Genomic DNA, 14,767 nt, shown 5'->3' with positions numbered 1-14,767 from the left:
TGTCAGAGGGAATGGAGTCAGAGGCCTTCTGTGTTGAGGGATAGGGGCTGCAGCTCAGCCTCGGTCTTGCAACGGTGGCTGGTAAAAATCAATTGTTGTTTCTTTGCCATCCCCACTTTTCTGCCATCCTCTTTTCTCTGCCTTCTGCTCTGATGACTGGACACTCCCACCAGCCGCTTGGAATTCACAGCACTCCCAGGCAGGGCTTTTCAGGGAACTCGCTGCTCCTTCTTCCCTCCACCTCCTCCTATAGGGAGTTCTGGTGGGTGTGAGAGGTGCTTCTTTGTTCCTCCCAGTCCACAGCCCAACACCCAGGATTCTGAGCTATGGTAGCTCTTATGCGCAGATCTCATGCTCAGATGTGCTGGTGTGCAGTTTGGGTGTTTTTTGTTAAGTTTTAGATGTTCAGCTTACTGTTGTATCAAGGGGAGAGATCTAGGAACATCTCTCACTCTGCCGTGTTTAATCCAATCTCTCCCTTCCTGTTTATTCTAAGATCACCATTGAGTTTTAAGAGTTCTTTTTATTTTGGATACAAGTCCTTTATTAGATATGTATTTTGCAAAGGTTTTTTTTTCCCCAATCTGGCTTGTCTTTTAATTCTCTTAACAATATCTTTCACAGGGCACAAGATTTTAGTTTTAATGAAGTCTAACATCAATTTTTCTTTATGGACTGTGCTTTTGGCATTGTATCTAAAAACTCATTTCTAAGCCTAAGGTCACCTAGATTTTCTTTTCTGTTATCTTCTAGAAGTTTCGTTGTTTTGCTGTATAGTTTTACATTTAGGTCTATGATTCATCTTGTTAGTTTTGTGAAAGGTATAAGATTATTGTCTAGATTCATTGTTTTGCTTGTAGATGTCCAGTTGTTCCAGCACCATTTTTGAAAACACCAGTCTTTCTCTATTGGATTGCCTTTATTCCTTTGTCAAAGATTAATTGGTATATCTATATGGGTCTATTTCTGAGATCTCTATTTTGTTCAATTGATCTTTGTCTGTACTTTTTCCAATCCCACACTGTAGCTTTATAGTAAGTCTTAAAGTTGAGTAGCGTCGGTTCTCCAATTTTGTTCTTCAATATCATGTTGAGTATTCTGGGCCTTTTGCCTCTTCATATAAATGTTCTAATCAGTTTGATATCCATAAAGTAATTTTCTGGGATTTTGATTCAGATTGCATTGACTCTATGTAGATCAAATTAGGAAAAACTGACATCTTAACAATGTTGAGTCTTCCTATCTATGCACATGGAATATCTCTCCATTTATTTAGATCTTTGGTTTCTTTCATCAGAGTCTTATACTTTTCCTCATATATATCTTGTATATATTTTGTTAGAATTATACCTAAGTATTTCATTTTGGGGAGTTAATATAAATGGTGTTTTATTTTTATTTTAAAATTCCAATTGCTCACTACTAGAACATATGAAAGCAGCTGGCTTCTGTATATTAATCTTGTATCCTGCAACCTTGCTATAAGTGCTTATTTGTTCCAGGAGTTTTTTTGTTTCTGTCAATTCTTTGGGATTGTCTTTGACATAGATAATGATGTCATCTGTGAACAAAGACAATTTTATGTCTTTCTTCTCAGTCTCTGTGCCTTGTATTTCATTTTATTGTCCTATTGTATTAGTTTGGACTTCCAGTACAATGTTGAATAGGAAATGGTGAGAGGGGCTGCATTCTTTTTAAAATTTTTGGAAATTATTCCTACTACCTTACATAGATATTTTTAAGTGGTTTCTTTTGTGGTTCTTCTTTTTCATTGTTCTTAATTGTGAGAGATATCATCAATATAGAAGACTGCATGAAATGCATATTAACAGTTTAACAGATGATTATAAAATAAAGACCTGTGTACCCATTACCAATCAAGATGTAAGACATTATCAGCTACCCATAATCTCCTCATGTGTCCCTTCCAAGTCATAGAAGGTTTTTATTATCTATCTATCTATCTATTTATTTATTATGTGATATTTATACCTTTTAGTCTAAAAGTCACAAAATATATTACAATATAAAGATAGGAACCAACCCATTTCTAAACTTAATTACATATTTCATCTGGTCTTGCTAAAATATTGTTTCTTTTATTTTCAGCTGAATAAGGAAACTGAAGAATATATATTGAACCTTTTTCAACGTTATGTTGATGATGGTTTACATTTTATCAATAAAAAATGCAGCCAAGCAATCCCACAAGTGGACATTAGCAAAGTTACTACACTCTGTTGTTTATTGGAGTCTTTGATACTTGGGAAAGATGGAGTTAATTTGACAATGGTATGAAGTATTTTATTACTGCTATAAAGCTAGAAAAATGAGATTATTGTATAAATGCTTTGCAAAGAAATAACTCCAGATTTTCTGTAAAATGATAATTAGATTTTCAAGTTAATGTTTCAGGGGACTAATGACTATGAATAGGTTAATAGAATCCTAAAGTTAGAAGGAATGTTAGAGAGCCTATAGTTTACTCTTATACTCAATGTTTAAATTCCCTTACATTCTAAACATATTTCTAATTTGTGTCTGTCTAGCAGCTGCTTAACCCCCTTCATGCCCAGAGTTGTAATGATCAGTTGAAAAACAACCTTGAGTTTTTTTTACATATACCTCGCCATTCATTTTCTCATCAGAGTATTTAAATTTGTACTACTATAAAACATCACTTTATGAACCATTAAATGAAGTATAAGAAACATACACTGTGCTTTTTTAAAAATGCATGAGACTAAACAAAAGAAAACAGCCTTTAAACTTTGAGATTTAAGATTCTTTTTATGTTAATATAAAATGTTAAAATTATTTCTCTTTGTTTTTTCAGGAACAAACAAAACTGAACAGTATATTATGTCAGACTTTTGTATTCTGTTATTTATGGTCTTTGGGTGGAAATATAACTGAAAACTACTGGGATTCTTTCGATACATTTATCAGAACACAATTTGATGATAATCCTGATGCAAGGGTAAGAGCCAAATAAATTTAATTTTAACATATTAACTCTAAATCAGTAAACCTAAACTTCAAGATAAAACTTTAAAAGCCTTAGTTCTACTACAAATATAAATTCTTCACTAAGAGAGTTTCTAAAAATTACTCACTTTTTTAACCATAGAAACGTTTATTGTAGGCATCCTCTCCCGGCCATATGAAGAAAGTACGGTTAAAAAAAAAAAATTACATAAAAACTTCCTACTATAAATGAATATTGAATTCTACTTAGTAAACTTATTCTTCACAGTGTTATGGTTTAGCAATTCTGAAACTACTTTCTATACATTCTAAGACTGAGCAAATTTATCAAATATATTGAAGATGATGGCAAATGGGTTTCTCACTGTTAGAGAAGGGATTTATAAATATGGAAGAAGATTAGAATATGTTATTGGATTAAAATTGGAGATATTGGTACCTGTGGATTCCATATATATGTATTCATAGATACATCAATTTCCTAGTTCTTTATGCTTAAAAGAACTAGAAGCAATTACAAATCAGTAGCAATGAACATACCCAGTATGCTCATTTCTAAATACTGTTCCCACAAAAGAGAACCAAGTCTCCTTAGTGAAACAGCTGATTCCAGGACTGGGGAGGGAAAGTGCAAAATGAGCCTAGAACATCTTATGTCAGATAGTAAAGAGATGCTCAGAGAATGATGGGACACGTCAAAAGAACACAGGAGCTAGTTCAAAGGGGTTATTACTGGCCAAACCTAGGCAAATTTGAGCATCAAAATAAACAATGATAGTATAGGATTATAAGCCTTTGAATGAAATAAAAATCTGTGAGTCCATACTGATAATGAATAAATGGGAGAAGGAAGCTCCTCCTTACAGTAGAATACCAATTAATCTGTACAGGAGAAAATATGGAGTCAGAAAGTCCTTACTTTGTAGCTATTTTGGTAATAATTGGTATAGCAAGAATCATCAATGTATATTAAAACTAGTGGGTGAAGTTTTTGATGAGAAAAAATATTTACATGGTTTCAAAGTATCTCCTAGAAATCATTGCTTAATCGTAAAGAAAAAAAATAATATCTTTGCAGAAAAAAAAAAAACCCCTTGTACACACCACCTTAACTAAGTTATCCATTTACTATATCAATATTAGGACAAACCTATATTTCCTGTTATGGTGCACTGAGAAAGATACAACCTTGCTTCTTAGGTATTCCTTTCAAAATTGAATAACTTGAATCTGTTTATGAGGATACACCTGGACTACCCAAACAGTCTATAAAATAAAGTAGCCTATATTCTTCAAAAATGTCTGTTATGAGAGACAAAGAAAGCTGGAGAACTTTTCAATATGAAAAGACTAAAGAGATATAACTAAATGCAATGCATTATCCTGAACTGGATCCTAGACTTGGAAAAATATAGCTACAGCAGACATTATTAAAACTATTGGCAATATTTGAATACGGAATGTAAGGTACATAACATTATATCAGTATTCCATTTCCTGATTTTGATCATTTTACTGTGGTTTATAATATCCTTGTTCTTTAGAAAATACACATTCAAGTATTTAAGATAAGATGGAATAGTAAAAATAACCAACTCTCACAGCATGAAAAATAATAATAAAGCAAATGGACAAAATGTTAATAATCAGTTAATCTAAATAAAGAATATATGAGAGTTCTTTGTACTTTTCTTTTAACTTTTGTGTAAGTTTTAAATTATATCAAAATAAAAATTTACCAGAATAAAAAAATTCCCTTAATCAAGATTCTGAGCTTTATGGATTAGGACTTTCTAGCAGATATGAATCCTTGCTGGCTCCTTAAAATAACTGTGTCATAGTTGGACAAGATAGACCAAATTGAGGACTACTGGGAATTTGAGATCAAGAGACAGACCCCTCTGAGTCAAGGGAAGTGACTTGAGATCATCAAAGGGCAATAAGAGATGGCCCAGAGCCATCAGTATTTAGTCAACAAATATTTATTGAAAACCTATTACATGATAGACACCATTCTCGCTACTATGGCTAAAGCAAATAACCAAAATCCCTAGCCTCATAAATCTTACATTACAGAGATGGGAGTCAAAATATCAAATATTTAGGAATAGACAAATGTAAAATATATCAGCTGATGATAAGTTCCAAGAAGAAAAATAAGGCAGAGTGAGAATGATAGAGAGTGCTAGGCTATAGTGGGGCACTATTTTATATATGTTAGTCAGAAAAGCTTTGCCAATAAGGTCATATTTGTACAGAGTCCTGAAGAAGGTCAACGAGCTAGTAATTAGCTAGCGGGGAAGCATGCCAGTCAGAAGAAATAAGTACATTTTCTTTTCTGGGTTGTTAAAATAGCCTATTAATTATTCCCTTGTCCAATCTAACTCGCCTCTATACCAGTGTTTTGTTTTGTCTTTTTAATTACAGGTTACAATCTATTAATTGGTCATAAAATCTATTGAAAGAGTCGTAATTCAGGTTTTAAAATTGAAATAGCCACTATCACAACTTTTAGTCAACACTATACTGGAGATCCTAGCTAGCGCAATAAGGCAAAAAAAAAAAAAAGAAAGAAAAGAAAACATAAACTATGGAAAGGAACAAGTAAAACTGTCAATATTTTCAGGAAACATAACTGAATAGTAGAAAATCCTAAAGAATCTACAAACAAATGATTAGAATTAATAAATAAATTAGTAAGTTCATTGAATACAAGTCCACAAAAGTGAAATTTTAAAACAACATTATTTCAATAGTAACAAAATATCAAAAGTTAGGAATATTTCTAAGGAAAGATATGAAAGACTACAAACTACAAAGCATTGCCAAGAGAAATTTTAAAAGATCTAAATAAATGAAGAGATATATTATGTTCATAGATTAGAATACTCAGTATTGTTAAGATATCAGTTCTCCCGGTATATTCTGAAAATTCAAGACATTTCCAATCACAAAACCCAAAAGATTTTTATGGAACTTGGCAATCCCATTATAAAACATATATGAAAATGTAAAAGACCTATAATAACCAAGAGAGTCTTAAAGGAGAACAAATTTGGAGTACTTAAACTACATGACTTCAAGAATTCAAGACTATGTAACTATGTGAGGTGATGGATGTGTTAACTAACATTATTGTGATAATCATTTTGCAATATTACATGTATAGAATCACATTTTATGCCTTAAACTTATACAATGTTATGTGTCAATTATATTTCAATAAAGCTGGAAAAAAGAATTTAAGACTATAAAGCAACAATAATTCAGAGAGTGTGGTATTAGCACAAGGGTAGACAAGTAGACCAGACAGGCAGACTAGTGACTTGCCTCAGAGGAGGATGTAGGTGTGGCTAGTATTGACAGGGAAGGGGAAGAAAAGAACTTTCTGAGGTGCCGGATATGTTCAATATTGTGATCCAGGGGTGGTTACATTGAAATTTACATAGGTGAAAACTCTTTGAACTGGATTCTGAAAATCAAGGGAAAGATGTTACATTATACCTCAAAAGTTTTTAAAAAAATAGACTAGAACAGAAAATAGAGTGAATTGCATACTTGTACACACATATATATGTATGTACTAGGTCACCTTGTCAAATGGATTTCTAATTGAGTCGCTGTCAAATGGTCTTGAAGCACCACTACACTGTTCTGCTGCCAGAATGAACCTTCTGAAATGCATCTAAACATGTCACCCACCTATTTAGAATCCTTCACTGAACTCTTGCTCCAAACTCTTAACAAGTGTGGCTTTTCATGACCTGGCCCGTGTCTGTATTTCCTGACTCATCTCTCACAGTGTGCAGTGCTCTCATAGTTCCCAGCATGTATGGCACTTTCCATGGCTTCAGCTTCCCGACCTGTTTTCTTACTCTGAACCCAGATCCCTCTCAACCCATCCCAGCCTATCCCTTCTTTGCCCATCTGGCTCTTGCTTGTCCTTCAGGATGGAGCCGTAGTATCACTACGTAGCTCTTAGAAGGTTTCTTAAATTTTTCACCACCACCCAACTCTCCTGCAAGTAGAAATGAGCCATCCCTCCTCTGTGAATGTACTAACATCTGTTAGAACCCTTTTTTTCTCCAAAATGTCCTTGTGTCCCCCATGTGAATTTTGAGGCCATTGAAGGCAGAGGCTGGCTCTCATTCAGTACTTGTCCCCAGAACCAAGACAGTATTTGTCATAAGTAAGCCCCTAAGTTTGGAACTGAATTGAAAATGCTTTACAATTCTAATATGGAGTTTTAATATAATCAATATATTATTTAGATTTTTTTTCATGCATTGTGTTGCATAATTATGTTTAAAGAATTAAACTCAGATACTGAAACAACTACTCTACAAAGGTAAAAACAATCCAAATCCTTTCATGTTCTATGCCTGCCTTTGTTTCTGTATGAATGTTTCTATTGCCATGTGTCAAACCTATTGAAAGTGATGATTAATTTTATTCTTTAGCTTCCCAGTTCTGGTGATCTGTGGAGTATTCACGTGGACTTTGACACCAAACGGCTGGACCCCTGGGAACGAATTATACCCACCTTCAAGTATAGCCGAGATGTTCCATTTTTTGAAATGCTTGTCCCTACAGCTGACACAGTCCGCTTTGGGTATCTAATGGAAAAACTACTGGCAGTCAGGCATTCGGTGTTATTTACTGGAACAACTGGAGTTGGCAAGGTAGGGAACCTTCGAACAGAATGTCTCTCCAAAAATGAGGACGTGGGGGACTTAGAATTATAAGCTCCACAAATAACACATTATTTCTCAAGTTAAATTCTTTTGACTTTTGTTCATTTTTTCAGGAGGGATGTAACTATGTTAACTCTATATGGACCTTGAGAATTACTCCAGAGTTTGCCAGTTTCTGAATAAATCTTTGGTATCGATACTGTATAAACCAGAGGACCCTGGGGAGTAATATTTGTTATTTTGGGGCTTTTATGTTTTATCCCTTGGAATTTACGGGGCTGGCACTGCAAAGGTGAGGGTGGGACCTGGCCAAAGCAGTTTGTGTCCTCAGTGGACTACTGATGAAGTCCAGTTTGTCCCCTCCTGCCCATTTCTTTCTACCTCACACAGCAGTGGTGTTTGGAAAATGAAGAGTATAGGAGGAAATGCTGATTGTTTGACCATCTTGATTTGGGAGAGTCCATATAAACAGAGATTTTCTGTTTCCTCTCTAAATTATTTTTAAAAGAAGTTTAGATCCTTCTGTGACTCTTGCTATTAAATTGACTTAGATGGCAACCAAGGTGGATTTTGCTATAAAACTAAGAAAATTTTATCAAGATGGAGCTGATTAAAATATTTCTTTGGCTCTGATAAAGGTAAGTGAATAGAATTTCCAGGATGAGAAAGACAGATGTTTCATTCTGGCTTTAACCTCTCTCCTTTTATCCTGTTTCTTACTTGTTATAATGGATTATTACTGACAAAGACAATTGAAAGATGTTATAATGAAGGTGAAATAATTAACATTTTTCTAAATTTAAAGTCTGTTATTACAAAAGGATTACTAAATAAAATTCAAGAATCAGCTGGCTATGTTCCTGTTTATCTAAATTTTTCTGCTCAAACTTCATCTGCAAGAACACAAGAGATCATTGAATCAAAACTGGAAAGGAAAAGAAAAAATATTCTAGGTAAGAATTATCATTTTCATTTGTCTCACACAAATTATTAAGTTAATAAATCACAAAAACAGTTCATGTAATAAAATTACAATTGGATATTTCCATTGCTTAATTTTATTGTAAAGGTGATTCAGTTAATGATATTCTTTCCTGTGCTACAAATCTAGATATCTTACTGTTAGCAAGCAAGTTATTTATTTCTATCAGCATGTTCAATGCACATCTTCAACTTCTGTCTCTCCATGGCTCTTTCCCTCTCCAGTCATGCTTCATTTTCAAACATTAATTTCCTTTATTTAAAACAAACAAAACAACGTCTTTATACCTGCTACACTGAGTTATCTGAACTCAGTAGGGAATAAGCATGAAACTTTTGTTGTTTTTTTTTTTTAGTCAGTGCTTTTAGCAAGGCTTTGTTGGACCTCCCTCCCCACTCCTTATTTTGAGTCTGGTTCAATGTAAAGCTTCAATCTCAAACCCAACTTTAAGCTCTTCCTCTCCTCCGTCATAAGCTAGCTTTGTGGTCAAAGGTGCTGGAGGTGGAGAGGGGCGTGGGTGCTCTTTTATCCTTCCCTCCCTCTCTCTAGGAGACTCTGCTGTGTTGGTATGGGAGGAGAAGCAAAGGACAAGTATTTTCTTTCTACCTGGTGTTTAGATGGGCTTCTGTGTTAATTCTCCTTGCTTCTCTGGCTGACAATGAATGACTATCCTGCTTTCTGTATGGCAAGCTTCTAGGAGCGGGCTCTCTGAGGGACTCCCAAAAGATTTGTGCACAGGTCAAGCATTGGGCTCTCCATTGGAAAGTTCCCTAATGTTGGGAATCAGGGTCTCAACTCCCTCAGTCCCACCTCCCAGAGGTACATTCTGCAGCCTCTTGCTGCTGGGATTCACTCGCCCAGCTCACAGACCTCCTGGGTGGAACACCAACCAGAGCTCAAGTTCAGCTGCCTTCCACACTGTCCATCATCTAATAGGCCATGCGATACCAAGCTGCGGATGTACCAGTTGTTTCACTGCCCCGCTCTGTTCCCTTTTTCCTGCTCAGGTAGGCACAGGGCAATGGATGCCAGTCTTTTTATGGGGGCCCCAAATATTTACGAATGATTATTTTAATACCCCTCCCTACCTCCTATCATGTTTTTTTGGTTTCCAGGGACTGGACGATGGAGTGGGGGCACTTATTTTGCCTCAGTTACCTTGGAATTGTCAGGTGTTAGATGCCAGCGTGGGTAGACTCACCTCCTCTGCTTTTAAGTTGTTCTCTTTTCTCATTGATCACTTATTCTTTTTCTTTTTCTTTTTTTTCTTTTTTTTTTTTTTTTCCTGACAAGCGTGTGTATTGATTTTCTTTAAGTTAAATGCGGCATTGCCCAGCTCCACTGTTCTGGGTTTCTTTTGATGTGACCAGGATGCTTTTGAATATTCAGCCCTGTTAGGGGAGTAGTGAGATGGCATTTATGTAAGGAAGCTTTTGGAATTCTTTTGCTTCCTACTGTGAAAAGAATATGACCTTTCGCACCCCATGCCCAGGCCACATAATGGGTGAGAGGCACGGGAGTGGCTGAGACTGAGAAAGGTCAGGAAGCTAGAATGTTGGCAGCATCGTGCACCTTTGAGAGTAGGGGTGAGAGACCCTCTGACAATGTGGACATCCCGGCCAGGTTCACATCTCCCTACTGGGGCTTGGATGGGGCCAGAAGAAGGTCTCTCCTCCTCGAAGCAGGACTCTACCGGGGCCCTCCTTGCTCCTGAGAGAAGAACTGAGCTCATTATGACCTACAAGCTATTCATTGAGCCCAAAGCCTTACCTAAACTCTGTCTTCCATTTTCCAAGGGCAATCATAATTCTTATTAAATTCATTTTATTTCCCCAGGAGCACCGGGAAACAAACATGTTGTGATTTTCGTTGACGATTTAAACATGCCCAGACTGGATCGCTATGGCTCTCAGCCTCCAATTGAATTACTTCGGCAGTATCAAGATTTTGGTGGATTTTATGACAGAAACAAACTCTTTTGGAAAGACATACAGGTTGCTTTAGGTTTTAAATTACTTTGCATATTTACATTTAAACGTTAAGAAATGTAATATATTAGTTTGCTAGGGTTGCCATAACAAAGTAACTCAAGCAATAGAAATTTATTTTTTCACAATACTAGAGGCTGGAAGTTCGAGATCAAGATATTAGCAGGGTCAGCTTATTCTGAGGCTTCTCTCCTTGGTTTACAGATGGCCATCTTCTCTGTGTGTCTTCTCATAGTCTCCCCTCTGTACCCATCTGTGTTCAAAACTCCTCTTCTTATAAGGACACCAGTCATGTTAGATTAAGGCCTACCCTAATGACTTCATTTTAACAATTACCTCTTTCAAGATTCTATCTCCAAATAGTCACATTCTGAGATAATGAGCATTAGGGCTTCAACATATGAGTGGCCAGGGAGAGGGAGAGAAAGACACAATTTAGCCCATAACATATGGCTTCAGTGCTTCTTACGTGTAATTCATCAGTCCATATTGAGTTCTCTTTGTGCTTGATTCAAGAGATTTATGGGTAAGTGAGACAGCACTCACTTCCCAGAGGGCTCAGTGTTGGAGGGTAGATGGACAAGTATTTATAAGGTAGGGTGAAGAATGGAGAGAGATAGGAAGGAGGCATGACTGGGGCTGGGTTGAGGATGAAAGAAGCCTTCCCAGACGAGGTGAGGTTGGAACAGGGATTTGTGGGTAGTGCATGGCAAAGCAAGGAAAGGGAGCATCTTGCATCTCAGAGGCAGGAATTTGGAGCAGCACAGTGGTGTGGAATGTGCACACCAAAGCAGCAGGAAACGCAGAGGTCAGTCAAGTAGGCCATGGTTCCAGTGATGAGGAATATGGATTTATCCTCTAAGTGATGGGGAGCCTCTGAAGGACATGTTATGGAAAGATTGCTTTGACTGCAGGAGAGGGGTGGGCTAGAGAGGAGACAAGACCAAAGGCAATTACAATAGCATGTGTTCATCGGTTAATGACAATGTGACGAGAGACTCACAGGAACCTAGCCTTATACTTGCCCTGAGGAGATGGTTCATTGTGCATTAATGCAGTGCTCCTGATGACTTTGTAGAACACAATGACTACAAACAATGAGCATTAACTATACTTAGTATTTGGTGAATGAATATATTTTAATATAAGATACAAATTCTTACCATTATTTTTAACATTTTATTTTTTTATTTTCCCCCTTCTCCCTTCCCCCTCCCTTCTGGTAACCACTAGTCCATTGTCCATGTCCATGAGTTTCTGTTTTTTTGTCTTGTGCATTTGTTGCTTTTTGGTTTATATCCCACATATGTGGTATCATGTGATTTTCAACATTTTCTGTTTGGCTTATTTCGCTTAGGATGATTATTTCAAAGTCGATCCATGTTGTTGCAAACGGCAGTATTTCATCTCTTCTTATGGCTGAGTAATATTCCATTGTATATATGTACCAAAATTTCTTTAGCCAATCATCTATTGTAGGACACTTCAGTTGTTTCCATGTCCTGGCCACTGTGAATAATGCTGCTATGAACGTCGGTGTGTAAATATCTTTTCGAATATGAGTTTTCAAGTCTTTGGGGTACATACCCAGTAGAGGGATTGCTGGATCATATAGTAGATCAATTCTTAGTTTTTTGAGGAAACTCCATACCACTTTCCATAGCGGCTGTACCAATTTGCAGTCCCACCAGCAGTGTATGAAGGTTCCTATTTCTCCACATCCTCTCCAACATTTATTATTACTTGTCCTGTTGATTATAGCCATTCTAACAGATTCGAGATGGTATCTCATTGTGGTTTTGATTTGCATTTCCCTAATAGCTAACGATATTGAGCATCTTTTCATATATTTGTTGGCCATTTATATGTCCTCTAGGGAGAAGTGTCTATTCAGATCCTCTGCCCATTTTTTGATTGGATTGTTTGATTTTTTGTTCTTATTGAGTTGTATGAGTTCTTTGTATATTTTGGATATTAGGCCTTTATCAGAGGCGTTGCTTGCAAATATATTTTCCCATTCAGATGGTTGTCTCTTTACCTTGTTGATGGTCTCTTTTGCTGAGCAGAAGCTTTTTAGTTTGATGTAGTCCCATTCATTTATTTTAGCTTTTACCTCCTTTGCTTTTGAGGTCAAATTCATAAAATCGTCTTTAAGTCCAAGGTCCCTGAGTTTCATTCTTATGTTTTCTTCTATGCATTTTATTGTTTCGGGTCTTATATTCAGGTCCTTAATCCATTTTGAGTTAATTTTGGTGTGTGGTGATAGACAACAGTGTAGTTTCATTCTTTTGCAGGTGGCTTTCCAGTTTTCCCAGCACTATTTATTGAAGAGGCTTTCCTTTTTCCACTGTATGTTTTTGGCTTCTTTGTCGAAAATTATTTGCCCATATAAATATGGGTTTACTTCTGGACTCTTGATTCTGTTCCACAGGTCTGTGTGTCTGTTTTGCTGCCAATACCATGCCATTTTGATTACTGTTGCTTTGTAGTATAATTTGAGGTCAGGCAGAGTGATCCCTCCAGCCTTGTTCTTTTTTCTCAGGATGGCTTTGGCAATTCGAGGTCTTTTGTACTTACATACAAATCTGATGATTTTTCCTTCTATTTCTTTAAAAAATGACAATGAGATTTTGATGAGGATTGCATTAAATCTGTATAATGCTTTAGGTCATATGGTCGTTTTAACTATGTTGATTCTTCCGATCCAAGAACACAGAATATCTTTCGATTTCTTTGTATCTTCTTTAATTTCTTTTAATAGGGTCTTATAGTTTTCATTATATAGGTCCTTTACATGTTTCGTTAGATTTATCTCTAGGTATTTTATTTTTTTTGTTGCAATTGCAAAAGGAATTATTTTTTCCACTTCTTTTTCTGAGACTTCATTATTAGAGTATAGGAACGCTATGGATTTTTGAACATTGATTTTGTATCCAGGGACTTTACTGTATTTGCTTACTGTTTCTAGTAATGTTCTTGTGGAGTCTTTAGGGTTTTCTATAGAGAGAATCATGTCATCCACAAATAGTGACAGTTTGACTTCTTTGTTTCCTATTTGGATGCCTTTTATATCCTCTTGTCTGATTGCACTCGCTAGGACCTCCTATATTGAATAAGAATGGCGTTAGTGGGCAGCCTTGCCTTGTTCCTGATCTTAGAGGGAAGGTTTTTAGTTTTTCACCATTAAGTATAATGTTGGCTGAGGGCTTGTCATAGACGGCCTTTATTATGTTAAGGTACTTTCCTTCTATACCAATTTTGTGAAGTGTTTTGATCATAAATGGATGCTGTTTCTTGTTGAAGTCATTTTCTGCATCTATTGATATGATCATATAATTCTTATTTTTTAATTTGTTTATGTGGTGTATCACATTAATTGATTTGTACATGTTGAACCATCCCTGTGCCCCTGGGATTAAGCCCACATGATCGTGGTGTATAATCTTTTTAATATGTTGCTATATTCGGTTCACTAGTATCTTATTTAGGATTTTTGCATCTGTGTTCATGAAAGATATTTGTAGTTTTTTTGTGTGTGTGTTATCTTTGTGTTTTGGTGTCAGAGTAATATTGGCCTCATAAAATGAGTTGGGAAGTATTGCCTCCTCTTTGATATTTTGGAAGAGTTTGAGGAGAATAGGTATTAAATCTTCTTTGAATGTTAGGTAGAATTCACTGGTGAAGACATCTGGTCCTGGACTTCCTTTTTGGTATGTTTTTGATGATTGTTTCAGTTTCCATACTGCTGATCAGTCTATTTAGATTTTCCAGTTCTTCTTGATTCAGTGTAGGTTGTATTTTTCAAAGTACTGGTCTATTTCTTCTAGGTTATTGAATTTGGTGTTACATACTTTTTCATAATATTGTTTGTATTTCTGCAGTGTCTGTCATAATTTCCTCTTTCATCCCTGATTTTGTTTGTTTCTGTCCTTTTTCTTTTTTCTTTAGTAAGTCTAGCCAGGGGTTTGTCAATTTTATTAACCTTCTCAAAGAACCACCTCTTTGTTGCATTTATTTTTTCTATTGTTTTTGTTTGTTTGTTTGTTTGTTTTCAATTTCATTTATTTCTGCTCTAATACTGATGATTTCTTTCCTTCTGCTGACTTCATTTGGCT

The 14,767-nt window shown here is 35.9% G+C and overlaps 1 protein-coding gene across 1 annotated transcript in view; it reads left to right on the top strand.

Annotated features, from left to right (window-relative positions):
- The window catches only part of DNAH6 (dynein axonemal heavy chain 6), a 262,220-nt gene that overhangs the window by 96,173 nt on the left and 151,280 nt on the right, over positions 1–14,767 (top strand). The window contains exons 34-38 of the mRNA XM_023536421.1: positions 2,110–2,292; positions 2,837–2,980; positions 7,449–7,670; positions 8,488–8,635; positions 10,501–10,658. Coding sequence (XP_023392189.1) covers positions 2,110–2,292; positions 2,837–2,980; positions 7,449–7,670; positions 8,488–8,635; positions 10,501–10,658 — 855 coding nt within the window. The remainder of the gene's footprint in view (positions 1–2,109; positions 2,293–2,836; positions 2,981–7,448; positions 7,671–8,487; positions 8,636–10,500; positions 10,659–14,767) is intronic.

This window comes from Pteropus vampyrus, unplaced genomic scaffold (assembly GCF_000151845.1).
Source record: "Pteropus vampyrus isolate Shadow unplaced genomic scaffold, Pvam_2.0 Scaffold156, whole genome shotgun sequence".
NCBI classification, from domain to species: Eukaryota; Metazoa; Chordata; class Mammalia; order Chiroptera; family Pteropodidae; genus Pteropus; species Pteropus vampyrus.
This window is presented reverse-complemented; position numbering and strand designations above follow the sequence as displayed.